The sequence below is a fragment of the Suncus etruscus genome, chromosome 6 (genome assembly GCF_024139225.1).
Source record: "Suncus etruscus isolate mSunEtr1 chromosome 6, mSunEtr1.pri.cur, whole genome shotgun sequence".
Lineage (NCBI taxonomy): Eukaryota > Metazoa > Chordata > Mammalia > Eulipotyphla > Soricidae > Suncus > Suncus etruscus.
This window is the reverse complement of record NC_064853.1, coordinates 133,875,228-133,894,816: the sequence shown is the minus strand read 5'-3', so window position 1 is coordinate 133,894,816 and position 19,589 is coordinate 133,875,228. Positions and strand designations below refer to the sequence as shown.

At 43.1% G+C, this 19,589-nt stretch overlaps 1 protein-coding gene across 4 annotated transcripts in view; it reads right to left on the bottom strand.

Annotated features, from left to right (window-relative positions):
- CPEB4 (cytoplasmic polyadenylation element binding protein 4) overlaps positions 1-19,589 on the bottom strand; it is a 60,308-nt gene that overhangs the window by 23,794 nt on the left and 16,925 nt on the right. For 2 of the 4 annotated variants that reach the window (XM_049776047.1, XM_049776048.1), the window contains exons 2-3: positions 18,727-18,808; positions 1,582-1,632 (exon numbers count right to left, since the gene is read on the bottom strand). In XM_049776047.1, the coding sequence (XP_049632004.1) occupies positions 1,582-1,632; positions 18,727-18,808 (133 nt within the window). The remainder of the gene's footprint in view (positions 1-1,581; positions 1,633-18,726; positions 18,809-19,589) is intronic. The other 2 variants (XM_049776049.1, XM_049776050.1) reach the window with 1 other exon arrangement.

Genomic DNA, 19,589 nt, shown 5'->3' with positions numbered 1-19,589 from the left:
CTTGATTCCAAAGTATAGGAAGAAGCAGGACAAAGAAGGAAAGAAATTGAGGGGGTAAGTAAGAAGAGGTAGACAAGAACTTAGGTTGGGGATCAGGAGCACAGTGGTATAGAAATGTGGTATGCATATATCCAAACCACAAAGCCAATACTCTGGAAGCAGGAGACCCAAACAACAACCATCAAACCTAAAGTGTAACTGTAACTGTCACAGAGGCAGGAGAAGGTGGAAGGGAGACTGGAACAAACACTGGCCCAAGGACACTCACACTACTGGTAGAACTGATGCTATAATAGTGCATACATGAAACTCACTGTCAGATGTCCAAATATTAATACTACTATCAAAAACTTAATACTTAGGGGGTTAGAATGTTAAGAACAGGGTAAGAATTTGCCTTGCAAATAAGTAGCTGACCTGGATTTGATTCCCAGATAGTCCCCTAAGCACTGCTGGGTGTGGTCCAAAAACAAAAGACAATACTACACTATAAAAATTAAAACAATTATTGAGAGGGGAGAGCAGGAGATATGTGAGTAGGAGATAGTAGAGTAGGCCGGTGCATGCTGCCTGAACTTGGGTCCATTCTCAGCACCTCATGGTTCCTGCGCATCTCCAGGTATAACCCTACAGCCCCAGCACTGCCTGGGAACCCAGAGGACCCTAACGCTATAGGGCCCTTGTAGTATCCCATGCATAGGACCCTGAATTGAAATACAGGCTCAGTTGAAATGAGTCTAATCTCTGTTCTCCATGCAATAACTTTTTTTGATGTATGTGTGTGTGGGCGTGGAGAGAGTGTACACTTGGTAGTGCTTACTCATCGGCTGGCCTGGGTCAGCCTCATGCAAGGCAAATGCCCTATCACTGCAGGTCCCATCCAATGACTCTGAATCACAGTATTACAACTACACTTCTCCAAGACACTGTGCCATTAATTCCTATTCTCACAAATTCTCAAGAATTCCTATTCTTTCCCCAACTGTGACTTGCTTCTACTTAAGCCCAGGGAAAATAATTCAATGGCCCTTCTTTCCAAGAGGCCATGAGAAGTTACTGAAGGCGTTGGAGAGGTAAGAGGCCACTGAAACTTTCCCTTTTTGTGTTCTCCTTAGACAGTAGTGAATGACCTGTCCTCATGAGTGGGGAGCACACCCTATAGTCTCAGGCTCCATTTTATATAGTTTTAGATCTCCAATTATCCACTTGCTCTCTCACCAGGGAATATTTTTCCCCAACACCATGGAACTGATTTTGATGCTGAAATGTCATAGATCACATGACAGAAGCTAAGGTTAAGATAAAGCAATTTTGTAGGGAGTCCAAGGAGCCATGTCATTTATTTTCAGAGTTACTGATTTTAAGATAGGCTCTCCCAGTTGAACAAAATTTCCGCCCTAATCAAGAGTAACCACCATTAGTAGTAGGTAAAAAAAATCACTGACAGGCCAACAGCAACTTTTAACAATTACAGAACCCACATGAGTCAGAATGCCTCTATGCTGGTCACGCTATCTTTATTTTTATCCTCCCTTGGTACTAACTGGGTAGGCTTCACTAGATAAATCAATGATCACTTACCATTAATAAGCAGAGAGCTATCGGATCCTGGGTATGAATAGTTTAGACGACCTGAAGGCAAAAGAAGGCCGTTACTCAGTTCATTAGTTTTCAGAGATAGTTTAAATGTATTCAATAACAGAGCTAATGCAATAATTTTTATTTAAATAGCTAAATTATGGGCTCAAACCCTGCTAGTGCCAGCCACACAGTGGTGCAGAAGACCATACACCAGCAGGTTCAAGAATATTCAAGAAGGGCCAGACTGGAAGCAGGGAAAGGAAATAGCCCTTCTTTCCAGCTCTTCATGCCTTCCCATTTCCAATGGCCACCCTTGAGACTCCTGCTCTAATAGTACCTAATAAGAGTGACCTCACTACTATTCGCCATCTATGGGGCAATGTACTCTCTAAGCTTAATTTCTTGTTTTATTTTGTTTGGGTATGGTTTTTTTAGATGTATACAATTAGAGCAATATTTTTTTTCCTTCACTGTTTTTGGGGGTGGGCAAACCTGACAGTGCTTAGGGTTACTCCTGGCTCAGTGCTCAGAGGACATTACTGGCAGTATTTGGGGAACAATATGGGGACTGGGATAAAAACCGAGTTGGCCACATGCAAGGTAAATGCCCTACCTGCTGTACTGCTCTGGCCCCTCCTTTACTTTTTCCTTGGGGTATACCCTTGCTCAGGTATCACTCCTAGAGGTGCTCAGGGGATTCTATATGGTACCAGGGATGGAACCAAGGCAGGCCATGTACAATATAAATAACTTACTCCCCATATTATCTCTCTGGCCCACAGTGATATTTTTCTACATGACTTAAAGCACCAGGGTTTCTGAGTTTCTTCCTTCACATCCAAACATGAGAATTAGGGTAAGATTCACATCTGGGAAGAGAGATGGAGGGAAGGTTTGCACAAAGGGTCAGAAAAAGATGTTGTTTCCTTACATATGACACAAAATGGCAAAGTGGAGGGAACTGTACCTACAACCAAGCCTGATTTCATCTCTTTCAGGCTTGAAAGTGGTGCAGAATCTAGTTTTGATTTGGAGTCACACCTGGCAATATTCAATCCCCAGTACTATCTCTCTAGCCTCAAAGTCTCATTTGGAATGGAGTACCAACAGGGAATGTATGAAAATATGATGGCCACTCATCCTGGAAAGAATTGGTACTGGGGTTTCTTCCTATAGAAGGAGCCATATTTCTATTTGGGAACCCCATCAATGTGCAACCTGAGGTAGCTAGCTCATCAATCCTTTCTGAGTGCATGTTATGGAGTTATGTCTATCTGGAAGTGGCAACAATTATTGTGGCAACACTTAAGCAGGAGGTTATGTCACCTGCCCCTCCCCAATCACCTGCAGGCAAAGGACAGATAACTCTCTACAAGAGTTACTCATCTAAGGAAGGATGAGGAGAGGAGTGTAAAGAGCAGCTGGAATCAGGAGCACTTTACATCTGGAGTAATAGGGGCACTAAAATACTCAGAATGACAAACAGTCCATGCAGAAACACAACCCAACACAGCCCCATTGTGTTAGGATAACCACACACAGGCTGGGGTAAGATTGCAAAGATGCCAGGAAGATTCAGCCTAGTGGGGCTGATTTTTATTATTTACTAGTAATTTACCAAGACAAGTACCCAGATTCAGCAAATTCCATCTGAATTGCCTGAAACAAACACAGATAAGAAAACCTCCAGAATATTATTTTTTATAAAGCAAAAATTTGGGCCAGAGACATCACACAGGGGTTAAGGCACTTGCCTGACACAAAGCCAATCCCAGTTCAATCCTAGCACCACATAGAGTTGGTCCCCTGAAAATGGCCAGGAGTGATCCCTGAATGCCACAAGCAAGCCCTACGCACCACTGTGGGATATCGGCTTGCAGTTTCGCACAAGAAACCAGACAGAGTCACAAAAGTGTATTTCAGCCAGGGACTGTAGGGCAGCTTCTTGGATCTTACTGAGCCAGCCAAGCTTCTCTCTGCTGCTTTCCTTGAGGCTTTTATTAGCCAGAGTTTAACACAAAGCTCCTGAAGGTCAGTGTTAACATAATTGAGAATACTTATGCTAAATAACTCAGAAAAGGTAAAAGGAAAAAGTGATTTTACTGGTGTATGACAGCATCACGGAGTATGGGCCCAAACCATTCCCACCTCACCTCCCAAATAAAAAATTAGTTCTTGACTATGGATTTTTGCTGAAATGAGCATGTGTCCACAGAGAAGGTGAGTCATTTCTGAATTGGGTAAATCAAAGTTGCAGTTTATAATTTGGAATGGGACATGGGTAAGTATATTATTGCTATAAAAATCTCATAAATGAACTGAACCATCACATAGATATTTTTATATGATATACACCATTTTCTTAGAAAAAAAATGCCAGAAATCAACACAGAAACCAAAGTACTAAACTCTATTCATACAAGGCAATGTTTTGTTATAGCAAAAAGGTTTTTGAAGGTATTTTAAAATAAATTTTATTGTGACCACAGTGAATTATGAATCTTTCACAGTAATATTTAGATTTTGAAGGTTTTGTTTTTGTTTTTTTTGTTTTTTTCGGTTTTTGGGCCACACCCAGCGTTGCTCACGGATTACTCCTGGCTGTCTGCTCAGAAATAGCTCCTGGCGGGGCTGGAGAGATAGCATGGAGGTAAGGCGTTTGCCTTTCGTGCAAGAGGTCATCGGTTCGAATCCCAGCGTCCCATATGGTCCCCCGTGCCTGCCAGGAGCAATTTCTGAGCATGGAGCCAGGAGTAACCCCTGAGCACTGCCGGGTGTGACCCAAAAACCACAAAAAAAAAAAAAAAAAAAAAAAAGAAATAGCTCCTGGCAGGCACGGGGGATCATATGGGACACCGGGATTTGAACCAACCACCTTTGGTCCTGGATTGGCTGCTTGCAAGGCAAACGCCGCTGTGCTATCTCTCTGGGCCCAGATTTTGAAGGTTTTTAATGCTAAGGCTGTGACTGAAACAAGAGCTGTTTCACATGAAATATTATTGCGCCCCCACCCAACCCCTACCTCAGTGACGAGGAAGGATAATGGAGGTGAGAAATCCAGGGAACAAAATGACCAAACTTGCTCATCCAGTATACTAAATCAAATATGCCTTATCAGAAACTCACCTTTAGAGCACTTTTATGGGAGAGAGGTGGAAAGACAGAGAGAAGATAATTTCAACTTGCTCAGCAAAAAATATTCACTTTAACTTAGTTCTCAGAGGTTTGCCTCAGAACAACCTAAAGTGATTTTATGGGAATAATGCATGATGTGGACATGTTTTCTATTCCTTAAGTGCATAAATGCAGAAATTTTGTCTTTCAACTATGACAAGGGGAGCTGAAGAATCACCCAAGCATGGGGCTGGAGTGATAAACACAATGGATGGGCATTTGCCTTGCTCATGGCTGACCTGGAACTAACCTGGGTTCAATTTCCAGCATCCCATATGGTCCCCCGAGCCTGGCAGGAGCGATTTCTGAACACAGACCCTGAAGGAGCCCCCGAACACCTTACGTGTGTGGCCCAAAGCAAAAAACAAAACAAAACAAAAACACCCAAGCACATAATCTAAATTAAAAATCTAAATAAAAAATTTAGTGCTGAAATCTAAATTAAAAAGTGGGACTGGGGGAAGGTATTGTCCATCATCTTCTTGACCTGGTAATAGGACAGAATCTCTGCCAGTCAAGAGTCAATTCAACCTCTGAAGAGCAAAGATACTTGGCCAACATTTTGTGGCAAAGTTTTTAAAAAGTAGAAGTGATGACACTTAGGATACACAAAACTTAAAAAAAGAAAAAAAATTTCTAGCACTTCTTCCCTAAGTGATGACACTTAGGATACACAAAACTTAAAAAAAGAAAAAAAATTTCTAGCACTTCTTCCTTAACTTCTGTGCCCTATCCTTCCATAAGTACTATTTTTTGTTTGTTTGTTTTTTTGGGCCCCACCTGTTTGATGCTCAGAGGTCACTCCTGGCTAATTGCTCAGAAATTGCTCCTGGCTTGGGGGGACCATATGGGACACCGGGGAATCGAACAGCGGTCCTTTCTTGGCTAGCGCTTGCAAGGCAGACACCTTACCTCTAGCGCCACCTCGCCGGCCCCCATAAGTACTATTTTTAAAACATCAAGAGTCACCCTCTCAAGACTTGGTTATGGATGACACATTCTTTCTGGAAATCTGAAATCTAGAAGTGCCCCAAACCAGTCAAATCTTCTCACAGACTTGCAAAAATATTGGACCCCATTTTTACAGCATTTCTGAATTTTTTCAGTTCAAACTTAGAACTCAGTTCAAACTTAGCAAGCCCTTCTCCTTTCCTATCTCAAACAGCTGCCCTGCCTTCTTTGTCACCAAGAAATATTTTCCAAATCATGAGAGAGAGAGAGAAAGAGAGAGAGAGAGAGAGAGAGAGAGAGAGAGAGAGAGAGAGAGAGAGAGAGAGAGAGAGAGAGAGAGAGAATTAGATTTTATTTGTTTAAGGGCATCTTTCCCCAGAAGGACTCTTCTCCCCTCACTTTTAGGATGAGTTGCTACAGGCAATCTTATATGATCATTCTAGCTTCTGGCTAATTCTTTTACATAACAGACCTCTTTTGGAACTAGAGCTTGAAACACTTAGGGGTATAGAGCTATCTTCAAAACCCAGAGCTAAACATTCAGTGAGTTCATTCCCCTAACCTAGGGCATGAGAGAAAGTCCAGGGCTAGGTATTCACCTTGCATGCAGAAGACCCCAGTTCGATCCTTGGCACCAGATATGGTCCTCTCCAAGCACTTCTAGGAGTGACCCTGAGCACAGAGCTAGGAATAAAATCCCAACTCAATACTGCTAGGTGTGCCCCTATACCAAAAAACCAAACCAAAACGTGAAGAAAAAAAACACTGAGCATTTCACAAATAAAGTAAAGCAAATAAAAATCACTGGTACCACTTAATAGGAATATCAGGGTGTAATCTGGGCTGCTTAGCGTTTTTTGATCATTCATTTAGCTGTAAATAGAAATCAAGATTCAGCACCCTTAAAATTGCGTTCTTTCAGGGCCTGGGGATTTTAGGGACCACGCCTATTGGGGAGCTCCATTTCAAACTGAGGGCATCTACAATTCACTATAAAGGCCTAAAGATTGGTCAGCCACCTCATCTTAAGAGCATTTGGACAAGTGTAGCAGGCATCTCTGTTGCATTTGGAGCCAGCAGCCTGGTGTTTATCACGCAGGAGGCACAGGCTATATTTGGTGACATGACTCAACCTGGCCAAATATAGGAGGCTGATAGAGTGTGACTATGCAAAAGCACACCACCCAGCTCAACAGCCTCAGAAAAACTCCCTCACAGCATCTGCGTGCTGGTCTGAACCAACATTTACCCATTTGACTGACCATGGAAGGACTGTGGAATGAAACACTTACAAGCACAATGTGTGCCAGTATCTTCTTTTTGGACACTGACCAGTCACCTCCCTTAGCAAGGAATTGAAAGGAGAAGAGATGAGACCTGCAGGAATGATTCTATCGCGTTAGCAGGGTATGCCTGGCTGACTTGCAAAAGTAAAGCAAAGTGATTTTCTAAAGCAGTGCCCAGATATTCTTGGGACTGATGGGTCAGCAGGAAATGATACAATATATGCTGCCACTTCCAACACAAACACTTAAAAGAAAAACCCTCAAATGACCTTCAGGGTGATTTGCTTTCAGGCCCAGACCTTCTCTTTTTCATAGTCAGGGCAGCCAGCAATGCCTGGGGAGCTGGTGTTGCTCAAGAAGTGAACCTGGGCATAGATAATTTCAATCTGTAGCCTCTCTCTCATGGGGGGGGGGGGGATGAGCAGGATCAACGTTGAGTTTGGGCTTGGAGAGCTAGTACTGGGGGGAGGCACTTGCCTGGCATCTGGTTATACTGCTTCTTTCCCTGGCATCCCATATTCCCGAAATATCATCACAGGTCACTCCTGAACACAGGGCCCCTAAACACTGTTAGGAGTGACTTAGTAAATAAAAAATTAAACCTGATTCATTGAATTACACTATCAAAACTATTTGTTTTGAGGGGCCCACACCCATTTGTGCTGAGGACTCGTTCCTTGAAGTGCTCAGGGTTCTAAACCAGGTTGGCAGCATGCAAGGCAAGTTAACTTCTGTACTATCTCCCCAGCCCATCAAAACTTTAGATAATCCAAGGCAAAGGGAGGGTCTTGAGCAAACATCAGGAGAAATTTCTATAGGGAGAGGGTGACCAGGACTAGGCCCAGTCCAAGGGTAGGTAGATCAAAGAGGCAAACACATCACTGGGTAGATACATGCACAGACGTTGTTGCTGACCTCAGGGCTTCTCCAACATCATTTTATCGAGATCTTCCATATCAATAAGGGGCCTAAGTATGTCAAAACTCTTCTGTGCCCCAAGCAGGTTCTAAGCCAGGCCCCACTTGTCTTGCTTCCCAGTTCTACATTTTGACCCACATTGTCAGATTCTGGCAGCACAGTAGTGTTGTGGAGACCTAAATCCATCCATGAGGCAACCCAAGATCTTTATTAGCCATTCAGGCTTTCGATATCAACTTCCTACTTTCACAAAGGTCAAACACAGAGCCATAGGAGTGAATAAAAGTACGTTCAGTATATGCAAGTCAATTCATTCTAGGGGCCTGCAGACAACTTCCTTATATCCGGGGCCGATGAGGTGGCGCTAGAGGTAAGGTGTCTGCCTTGCAAGTGCTAGCCAAGGAAGGACCGAAGTTCGATCCCCCAGCGTCCCATATGCCCCAAGCCAGGGGCAATTTCTGAGTGTTTAGCCAGGAGTAACCCCTGAGCATCAAACGGGTGTGGCCCCAAAAACCACACACACACACACACACACACACACACACACACACACACACACACAAAACTTCCTTATATCCACAAACAGTGGTTTCATTCCACCTCAGAAGCTCTCTGTAATAACCCACTCCCAGAAAAAGCATTTCCATGCAAATCACAAAGGAGAAACTGGCTAGGACTGACTTCAACTAGTATGGCCATCTTCTCTCCCTATCCCTAAAGGGTTATTTAAATGAAACATACACAAGGAGTTTAGGCTAAACAAGCCTGATCTCTGGGAAAGATATGACTTTCAGTGGAAAACAGGACTTATAAAATACTTAAATTCATGACCTTGGGGCCGGAGAGGTGGCGCTAGAGGTAAGGTGCCTGCCTTGCAAGTGCTAGCCAAGGAAGGACCGCGGTTCGATCCCCCGGTGTCCCATATGGTCCCCCCAAGCCTGGGGGCAATTTCTGAGTGTTTAGCCAGGAGTAACCCCTGAGCATCAAACAGGTGTGGCCCAAAGAACAACAACAAAAAAAATCATGACCTTGTATTCTTTCTCTCCCAGTTCCTCTGTCCACAAGCTGCCCTTCATTCTGGGCATTCAGAATTGGGGTTTGTGTACTATACAGTCTGGTTTCTCCCTCTATCTGTAATGACTTCTCAGTCAGCCCACTCCCCACTTTCCTCCCCAGGTAAGTCTTATAGTAGGCCTCTCTGCTTCCAATAACCTGGATGCTCCATCTAACACCAGTTATACATACTAGATTCTGTTTAAATGACCTGCTTCTGTATCCTTCTAGAACACATTCTTGAAGGGCATATTTGGGGTCCTTCCCAGAGCTGGGAGCAGAGAATGGTCCTTAATGAATGACTGAATACATGGATGGCTATGGCCATACCCACAGTTGGTGCCTACCATGGAGCTCCAAGGGACAGACCAATTCCCATTCAGTGACCTGGATGAAGTTATTTAACATCTCTGAACTGCTAAAAAAAAAAATAACCAGAATTATCTCCATTTACTTCACAAAGGTTTTGAGAAAGCCATGTGATAATTCCCCAGAAAAGTCTCCTAGTTTACAGTATGTGTTCAATTCATTCTAATTCCTTTCTTCTAAAATATTTTGTTTTTGTCTATCCCTGGCGGTGCTCAGGGCTTATGTGTGGCTCTGTTCTCAGGGATAAGTCCTGTCAGTGCTTGGTAGACTGGGATGTATGGGATAAAAACAGACTCAGGCACATGCAAAGAAAGTGATTACCACCTGTACTATCTCTGCAGCCCCTATATAAATTCCTTTTCCCCTCCCCAACTCTAAGCTAGTAATAGTCAGCCAATGTCCACTGAAGAGAGAGAAAATAAAAAAAGAAAAGCTAATAAGACCCAAACTGGAAATCAAGAGAAGGAAGTAGCCATCTGAGGGATTTTTCTGCTTCAAAGAAATAATCTAGCATATTGCCCTGGTTAAAAACTGGGATATATGGGGCCAGAAAGATAGCATGGAGGTAGGGCATTTGCCTTCCATGCAGAAGGGTGGTGGTTCGAATCCCAGCATCCCATATGGTCCCCTGAGTCTGCCAGGAGTGATTTCTGAGTGCAGAATCAGGAGTGCACCCCTGAGTGTTGCCGGGTGTGACCCAAAAAGCCAAAAGCAAAAAACAAATAATAAAACTGGGATATATGTTTATTCTAAGGGCAAGAAGAGGAAAAAATAAACTGCTCTCCTTTTGCTTTAGAACAACTCTGCTGTGGGCCGAAGCGGTAGCGCAAGGGGTAAGGTGATTGCTGGCCTAGAACAGACCACGGTTCAATCCCCCGGCGTCCCATATGGTTCCCCAAGCCAGGAGCAATTTCTAAGCGCATAGCCAGGAGTAACCCCTGAGAGTCACTGGGTGTGGTCCAAACAAACAAACAAACAAACAAAAAAACAACTCTGTTGGCAAAGGAGCCAGGAGCATTTTAGAATATTAAAACTTGGAAATTTTCATTTCCAGTAGTGTTTCCTTTTGCTAAAATCAGAACAGAGCTTCCGTTTGTAGGGAAAATGCTCTTGAAATACACTTTTATCTTACCTCCCCCAAATTAAGCTCTGAGCCCTGAGTACCAGATTGTAAAATAGGCAAGAGAAACGAATGCTCAGCTGGAAGAGAAGCACCATCTATGGCCTGTTTCTGCAGATGGAAGGTTATAGAAAAGGAAGGGATGCTTCAGCTGTAACACAAGGCAGGTGCAAGGCTGCATAGCCTAAAAATCTTCTCAAAATTTCAGGCAGAGGGAAATGTCTAGAGAGAAACCAGCAAAGCACTGACCCAATTAAGGAATTCAAAAGATTTCCTACTGCCAGTAAATCTAACAACAGGCCAGCAAGCAGGAAGGCTATTTTTATCCCAACCAGGGGCCTTCTGACTCTGATGCTACATTTAGAAGACAGACCAACAAGATAACTTGCCTTAAGAGGATGTTATGATGCCAGTGATTAGGGACTATATTTTTTAAGCTTTTAAAAACTAGGCAGAGTTGTCAGCCCAATGAAGCCAGTAAAAGACAGTTTAAAAAAGAAAAAGCAATATTAAAAGTGGGAAAATATACCACTGAGTAACAGATAGATTTAAAGAAATCCAGAGAAAAGCCAAGATAGTAAATTACTATTTGCCCACCTCACAGTAATGTTTGAGTAAAAGCAAGAGTTATAAAAGGCATGTGAGAGAGAGAGAGAGACAGAGAGAGACAGAGAGAGACAGAGAGAGACAGAGAAAGACAGAGAGACAGAGAAAGACAGAGACAGAGAGATTTGGGGTCACCATCCCACAAGTGCTCAGGACTTAGTCTTGGCTCTATGCTAAGGAATTAATAACTCCTGGCAGGACTTGAGGGGACCATATGAAGTGCTGAAAATTGAGTCCATGTCAGCCATGTACAAAGCAAGTGTCCTATCCACTGTACTATAGCTCTCGCTGAAGAGACACATTTTAAAGGCCTACAGAGTGAACATAAAGAATTAGTTGGAGTGGAGGCAAGGTTAGAATGATGTTTAGCTGGGCTGCAGAGATAGCACAGTGGTAGGGCATTTATTTGCCTTGCAAGCAGCCAACCCAGGAAGGACAGCTGTTCGAATGCCAGCATCCCATATGGTTCTCCGTGCCTGCCAGGAGTGATTTCTGAGTGCAGAACCAGGAGTAACCCGAGTGCCGCCACGTGTGAATTAAAATATTAAAAAACAAATGATGTTTAGCTGGTAGGGTGCTTGACTTGTGCATGGCTGACCCAAGTTCAATTCCTGGCACTCTATATGATCCCCCAAGCTGACCGGGAGTAAGCCTTAAGCATTGCTAGGTATGCCCCCACAAAAAAGGAAGAAAAACAATTTTTTAAAAGACAAACCTACTGACAGAGCATATACTTGACAATCATGTACCTGTTATGAGGGAAGGTAGGGTGCTATTTGAAAAACAATGCCAGAAAAAAATAATACCAGGAAAAATCATCATTAACAGAAAAAAAAATGAACCCCAAAACAATATTCTTTCCAAATACGTAAAAGTGGACATTTTTCCCAGGAAGACACAGGAATGTCTTCCGACAGAAAATACACCAAAACATCCACCCTAACTAATGGCCAGAGAACTGAAAATCCAATGACAATGAGAAGCCTGATGAAGGTTCACTGCCCCCAAGATAAGCCACGTCATGAGGTGGTGAAGATGCTGTGAGAGGGAAAGGCGAAACTTTGCACACTGGCAGTGGGACTGAACGCCTGGTGCAGTCTCTGAGGAAAACAGGATGCAGGTTCTACAAACAATTCAAAATAGAACTGCCATTTGTTCAGCCATTCCACTGCTGGGGAATTAGCCAGGGATATGGGAGATACTAACACACAAAAGACATATGAACCCAGTTCACTGCATCATTATTTATAGCAGTCAAGGCATACAAACAATCCAAGCACCCACTGATGGATAAGGGGATAAAGAAATTGTGGTAGAGCCAGAGAGATAGTATAGCAGGTACTTGCCTTGCATGAGGCTAACCCAGGTTCAAACCCAAGTACCACCCCCAAACAGTTCCCTGAGCCTGCAATGAGTGCTCCCTGAGTGTAGAGTCAGAGATTAGTGCTTCTCATTCCTACGTCCTCTTCTTCACCCTCTCCCCTCCATTAAGCTTCTCTGATGTTGTATTCTCATTGGCAATGAGGAACATTCCCATAGTAAGGTTTAAAGCAAAACAGAACAGTTCTCTAGATCAAGGTTTTCAGAATTTTAAACATTTACATACACATACACACACACACAAACACACATTTGTTTGGGAGCCACACCTGGCAGTGCACATAGGGATTACTCCTGGTGGATCTCAGAAACCATACAGGATGCTGAGGATCAAACCCAGTTCAGCTGTGTGTAAAGCAAATGCCTTCCCTGCTATATTGTCTTTCCACTCCTAATTTAGATGTATTTTGATGGGATTCTTTCACAGAAGTGCTATACCATAATAACACCCAAACTTTCCACCTCTACACTAGTTAACTACAAGTGAAAGAAACCATGAGACATTAGCATAAAGATTCCAGCAGTTGGACATTAAGGGTCTTTTTGGAGGTGGAGGTGAAGATGTGTCACACCCACCCAAAAGTGTTCAGGGGTCACTCCTAGCAGCACTAGGCAGACCCTGTGCAACACTGAGGCCAGAAACAGGGTTGCATAACCTTCCCCACTGTCCTATCTCTCTGGCCCTTTAAGTGTCTCTCATCTCAGCAACCACATGCTTCAGAAAGAGATTCATATGCCTAAAAAGGACACACATATCAATTAATTGGCATAGTCTGATCTATTGACTTCACCAGCACCCTGTGATGACTCCTAACTAAAAAGACCAGAGACCAGCAACTAAGCATAGAGTCATAATCACAAAAACAAGCCAAAAGCACAGCTTTCTAATCATAATATTTTACATCTTTCAGAAGGAAAAGAGGTCATCTAAAAGTGAAACCTTCACTCAATTGCCTCACTTTGATCACTGGGGTAGGGTAGACGTCTTCTGCTCACCCCCAAACTCAAAGGACATTTGCCTGAGGCTCTCAGTCACTAAAAGACCTTTCACTTTGTCACTGAGATTCTAGTGCACCAGAGAGATGGTAGAATTTTAAGTTTTATTTTGAGGGGCTGGGAGGTTATTGGGGTTAGTCAAAGCCCAAGGTGCTGTTTCTTCATTACTCTGTGATCTGGATCACTCCTGGCATTGCTCAGGCATATGCTCATCCCATATGGTGCCAGGAACTGAACCTAAGTCAGTCACTTGAGCAGCCTTCCCTTCCTTCATATTGGGAAGAATTCGTTTTACAGGGTCTGGAGAAAGTACAGGGGTTAGGGTGCTTGCCTTGTATTGTGTGTCTGACCCTAGCTTGATCCCTGACACCAGAGATAGGACCCTAAGCAAAAGGCCCAGGAGTAGTCTCCACCCCTGTCAGGTAGGCCCCCTCCAAAACCCTACCACAACTCCCTTTAAAAAAATCATGTCTGGGTTCCTTCTGCTTTATTCTAGCCTTCCTGCAAATCAAATAAATGCCATGAGTGTTTTGGAGGCTTTTTTTGATCACCACGAATCAGGTAGTAGCACTTCCTCTGCACAAAGCCAGCAGAAAACATACTCTAAGATGACATCATGGGATCAAGGCGTGCCGGAAGCACTTCCCAGGCAACTCCCCATGGTATCAATCCATCATCAAAGGGGCTTTCATCATGCAGATATTAGCACACAGAGTCACTCTTGCAGCAGACAGCAAGCCACCTCTCTATAGAAAGTGATCATGTGAAAGGAAGAAAAAAAAAAAAAAAAGAGAAATGGTGGACATTCATGAAAGTCATGTCTTCTGAACTTTCAACACATGGGACCAGGACAGACTGATTTGTAGAATGGAGTAAGGCCAATTTCAACATTTTTGCCCCACAGCTGGTGCCAAGATTGCCAACCAACAGGTATCCACACAGCTATGACTTATTTGAAGTCTCTTTTGCATTTTTCATTTGATTTTTTTGTTTTTGCAGTACCGGGGATCAAACCCAACATTCACATATGCCAACCAAGGGCTCTACCTCCAAGTTCCAACCCTGGCGTCCAAGTCACACACAATAGTTTGAGTGAAAATGTAAAATCTTTCAGAAAAGCACTTATTCACAAGCCACATGACTGCTGCCTACATCCTGTCATGCACAGAGACCAGGGAAGTGACTCAGTGGTAGAGCACACTCACCACAGACATAAGCCCTGGGTTTGATGCCAGGCATGAAAAGAAATGAATAGAATAACTGTCATGTTGGTTCTTCCTTCATCAGACCCGGCCTTCAAATCATAACTGTCAAAATCCACAAACCTTAAACACCATGATTAATTAAACACCATGATTAAGAGACAATGCTAATGTGGGCAAAGAATCCGTTCAAAGCAGCACATCTCTTTAACTTTTGAAAATATTATGAAAAGAATAAATCCATCCTTCCATCTCTCCTCTATTCAACCCTGGGAAAATCCAAAATGCAGCCAAGTTCTTAGGCAGCTATTCAAATCTTTCAGATTTGGGAGAAAGATTCCTTATGCTCAGGGCTCAGTTACCAAAAGGGCCCTATCAGCCCTGGCCTAGGAGAAATCCCCACTCTGTGACAGAACCCTTGGAGGTTTTTTCAGAAAACAATAAAAAAATAAGGGGAGTGGGTGTGGCAAGAAGAAATTTAAGAGAGCCTGTCTCCGCTTACTAGTCCATCTTATGTCAGTATATTGGCCAGAGAAGGGTCTGACCCAGGGTCAGGAGGTCCTGAGTAGGGAGGGAGAGAGCTTCAGCCAGTCTTCAATCCACAGCTCCAAAACATCAGGATTCACAACCAGTTACATCTGGTTCTTCCAAACATTTCCCTTTTCCCTTCTCCACTTAAAAAAGGGGAAGAGAAAGAGGGTGGATGAAGAACCCAAATAACAGCACCTCCAAGTCTGAGAAAAATAAAGTCACACTGTTCAAAAAGTCACACCTCGGTTTGTACTGGGGCAAGCCCAGGACCTTGGAGGAGAGGATAGAGTTGTTATGCTGGAGAGAAAACTCCCCATTCTTCCTCACAAAGGAAGGAATCTCCACACAAATCCTATCCTACAACCCAAATGCCTAGAAAAAGGGAAAAGCTACTTTCCAGTGTTCTATTTGCCGAGTTTCAAGGGAGATAGAGGGAAGATATCTACACCCATAATCCGTGGGGAAGGTGTCTATATTAAAATGCAAAACTTTGTTCAATGCTTCCTCCACAACCCATGGGCTTCCTGGTAGTCTAGCTGAGGCTTTTGGAACATCTCCACTCTACCTTCTCTCTGAAGCTCTAAAGGACTTGGTATGAGCCATACAAACTAGAGAAAAGCATCCCAGTTGCAAATAAGCAGCAAAGTTGCCTAACCACTGCCTCCTCGCAATCTCCCAACATGGTCTTGCTAAGGGTGGTCCGACTCTCCCTAAAGCATTGGGTCCTAGACCCAAGGAATCAAAGAAGGCAGCATCAGGGTTCTCAGGCGACAGCAAGCTGGTGTGTGCTATCAGCTCTCAAACATCTGTATCTATCTCCATTTTCTGCCCTGCAAAATCTGGTACTCCGGGGCTGCCAGGGGGAAGATTCGGGACAACCAAGCTCATTGTGTGGCAAAGGAAAATGGGAGGTTTCCTGGTATTTGTTGTATCCCTTTTTAAGTGACTTGGACTTGCCTCAGCTCCCTATAAAGACAGATAATGTATATAAATCATCTTCCCAATACTAACATATTCGTGATCTTTGATCAGATTCAGAAGCTTTCTAGAAGACCACACCTTCAACCAAGCTTGGTGATTTTCTTTTGAAGCCAATTGTAATTTTTTTGCTTAGCAACGAAGAAAAGAGGCGCAGATGGGCTCTTTGCAGGTCCACAAATACATCCAACACATCCACTGCAATGTAGAAAAGTGGGGGCAATCCCTCCATCTCAGATAAAGCAATCAAGGGAGGAAGGGAGGAGGAAAAATGCCAAGTGTTTTGAAAATGCGAGGACGACCCTTCCAGCAATTAGAAACTAAACGCAGAGCTTTGGGGGAAGATCTCCAGCTCTTAAAACAAATTCTTACTAAATGAACAGAGGAAGCAAGTGAAGCAGACCCGAGTATAGCAGGCTGAAACAGTGTTGCAGATTACCCCTTATGATTTCTATCCACTATCCCCAAAGGGCACCGCTTACACAACCACTGTATCCAAGCAGGAAACGTGTGGTTCAGTGCACAGACTCGTGTACAATTGCTCTGCTAGCTAAAGTTTAAGTGTCTGCAGCTTCTAGTGAAGCTAGAGACAGGGACTCTCATCTGAGGGGGAGAGGAAGGGGTCCTTTTTCCTTACCCAGAAACTCCCTCAAGTAAGCAGGTTAAGAAGTGGTAAAAACAAAGAAAGTCAAGAGCAAGATCATCTTCCCTTAGGAGGAAGATATTCCCGATTCAAGTTCAGCCATCTAGAATTCCTGGAGGGTGGCCTACATGGGTTCGATCCCGGGCATCCCATATGGTCTCTGAGCATCACTAGGAGTAATTCCAGAATGCAAAAGCAGAAGTAACCCCAGTTATGGCCCCAGAACAAAACAAAACAAAAAAGAAATCCTGGAAGAATGTGGTAAAACCCTTCAAAATCCTTTGTAGTCAGTTATCTCTTAAGATGAAAGCTTTTTCCCTAACCACATAACCATTTTCATCTCTCTGTATCTCACAGAAGCATCCCTTAGTCCAAATGTTACATTATTTATCTGCTGAAAAAGAATGTGGCTTTATGGATTGGTAAGAAAGGAAACTTGGGGCCAGAGAGACAGCATGGAGGTAGAGCATTTGCCTTTCATGCAGAAGGATGGTGGTTCGAATACCGGCATCCCATATGGTCCCCCACCCCAGCCTGCCAGGAGCGATTTCTGAGCATAGAGCCAGGAGTAACCCCTGAGCGCTGCCGGGTGTGACCCAACCCTCCCCCCCAAATTAAAATGAATGGAAACTTAACTTGAAGAACTCACCAGGTCGGATGCCACTTAAAGCCACAGATTGCCTCCTTAGTGCAAAGCTGGGCTTGGCATAAAGCCGGGAGGGAGGGAGGGAGGGAGGGAGGGAGGGAGGGAGGGAGGGAGGGAGGGAGGGAGGGAGGGAGGGAGGAAGGAAGGAAGGAAGGAAGGAAGGAAGGAAGGAAGGAAGGAAGGAAGGAAGGAAGGAAGGAAGGAAGGAAGGAAGGAAGGAAGGAAGGAAGGAAGGAAGGAAGGAAGGAAAGAAGGACTTAAGTGGGATATTCAAAAATTTCAAGACTTAAAAATAATCAAATTTCTATTAGCGATTTTTGTGCCGTAAAGACAGCCAGAACTATTATTTGGCAGGTAGTAGTCTTTACCAAATTGGGGCTGACAGATCTTAGGGAACATTAGAGAAATGATAAAATGGCTCAATGATAGAATACATGCCTTGCCTGTAAAGCTCTGGGTTTGATCCTTGGCACCATAAAATACACACATACAACAACAACAACAACAACAAAAACAACCAAAACCCTATTACCCAGGAGCACAGAAAGTCTAGTCTGTTAATTATCAGCTTTAGTTTTTAGTTATGCAAACATTACCTGAGACATTCATTTAAAAAATGTCCCTGCCAACTCCATCCCTCACCTATCACTGGATCATCTAGCTCTTTCATTATTAAGACTGAGATAGAAAAATGGCAGCCTAGTCAATACTCAAGATTACACAGCTATGACGAGAGACTCAAGCTTAGAATCCAAGGCAGAACAAGCAATTATATATATAAATATATATACACACATATATAAAGAATAAATATTCTAAGATTAATTTCCACATCCATGTTAAAATTGCTGACTTGATTTCAAAAACAAGGAAATAGTTCAACTTTGCCCAAGAATTGGTCAACTTTGGTCAAGAAACTGATCAACTTTGTTGAAATGCTCTCTAAGAGTATACACTGCTGCTATGGCAAGTGTTATGGCCTTTGAGATTTGAAGCACAGCTGTCTTTGCCTGATATGAGAAGCAAGGGAAAGGCAGGATCCAACTCCTTCCAGGTGAACCACCCACCCTTGGGGTTTATACCACTGAGATTAGGATGGAATCACAGTTGTTATCCTTCACTGACCATTGATGTAAGACACAAAAAAAAGCTATGTATAGCTTTTTATATATATATATGACTCACTACCACAGATGAACCTCTACTGTTTTGCAAGCTTGCTCATCAACTTACACAGCTAATACCACATTCTCATGATCTACTAAAATCAAATTGGGAGATTTTAAAGGTACCTTTAATGGAGTCATTCTCCGCTCTCATGATATCAATGAGTGAACTCTCCAACGAGTGCATGTCAAATGTCCTGGGGCGATCCTGTCAACACAAAGCACCATAGACCACTATTAACCATAGTTCTACTGTGTTCATAGGCCACAGAGCAAGGAAATAACAAGTGTGTTTCCTCTCTGGATAGGGCATAGTAGTATTACATTTTACCTTCAATACTTACAAAATATCAATTTTGATTTCAACAGTAATTTTAGTAAAAGCGTTATTTTAAAATAAAGTAGACTCATGAAGCTGGAGAGAACATTCAATGGTTAAGGCACTTAACTTACCTTGCATATGGCTAACTCTGATTCGAATTCTGTCATCACATGGTATCTGAGCATTTCCAACAGTAATGTACTACAGGTATGCATCCCCCAATAATAATAAGCAATAAAGTAGAAACAATACTAATTTCCATATTGTTAAGAATATTTATCCATGGAGGTGGCCTAGCCATATAACGTTTGCCTTGCCTACATGAGGTACTGGGTTTGATCCCTGGAATAGGGGTTGGGAGGAAGAGAGGTATGGCAAGAAAGGGGAAGAATCCTGAATAAGTGGCAAAATCTTTCACTGCTACTTAAAGATTGCAAAAGGAAAGTAAAGGTTCCATGACACATCCCAGCAATGATCAATAAAATTGACATTTCCATGTGCTACTGGTTAGTGCTAAAACTTCACAGCCAAGCATGCTTCTATATTCTTATCAGACAAGGTCTCCAAATATGCATTACCACTAAGTGATGGCATTTCAAAATAAATACCACTGGAAAATCAGGCCATGAAAAATTACACTCTTGCCTTCTCTTTTTCTTTTTAAAGA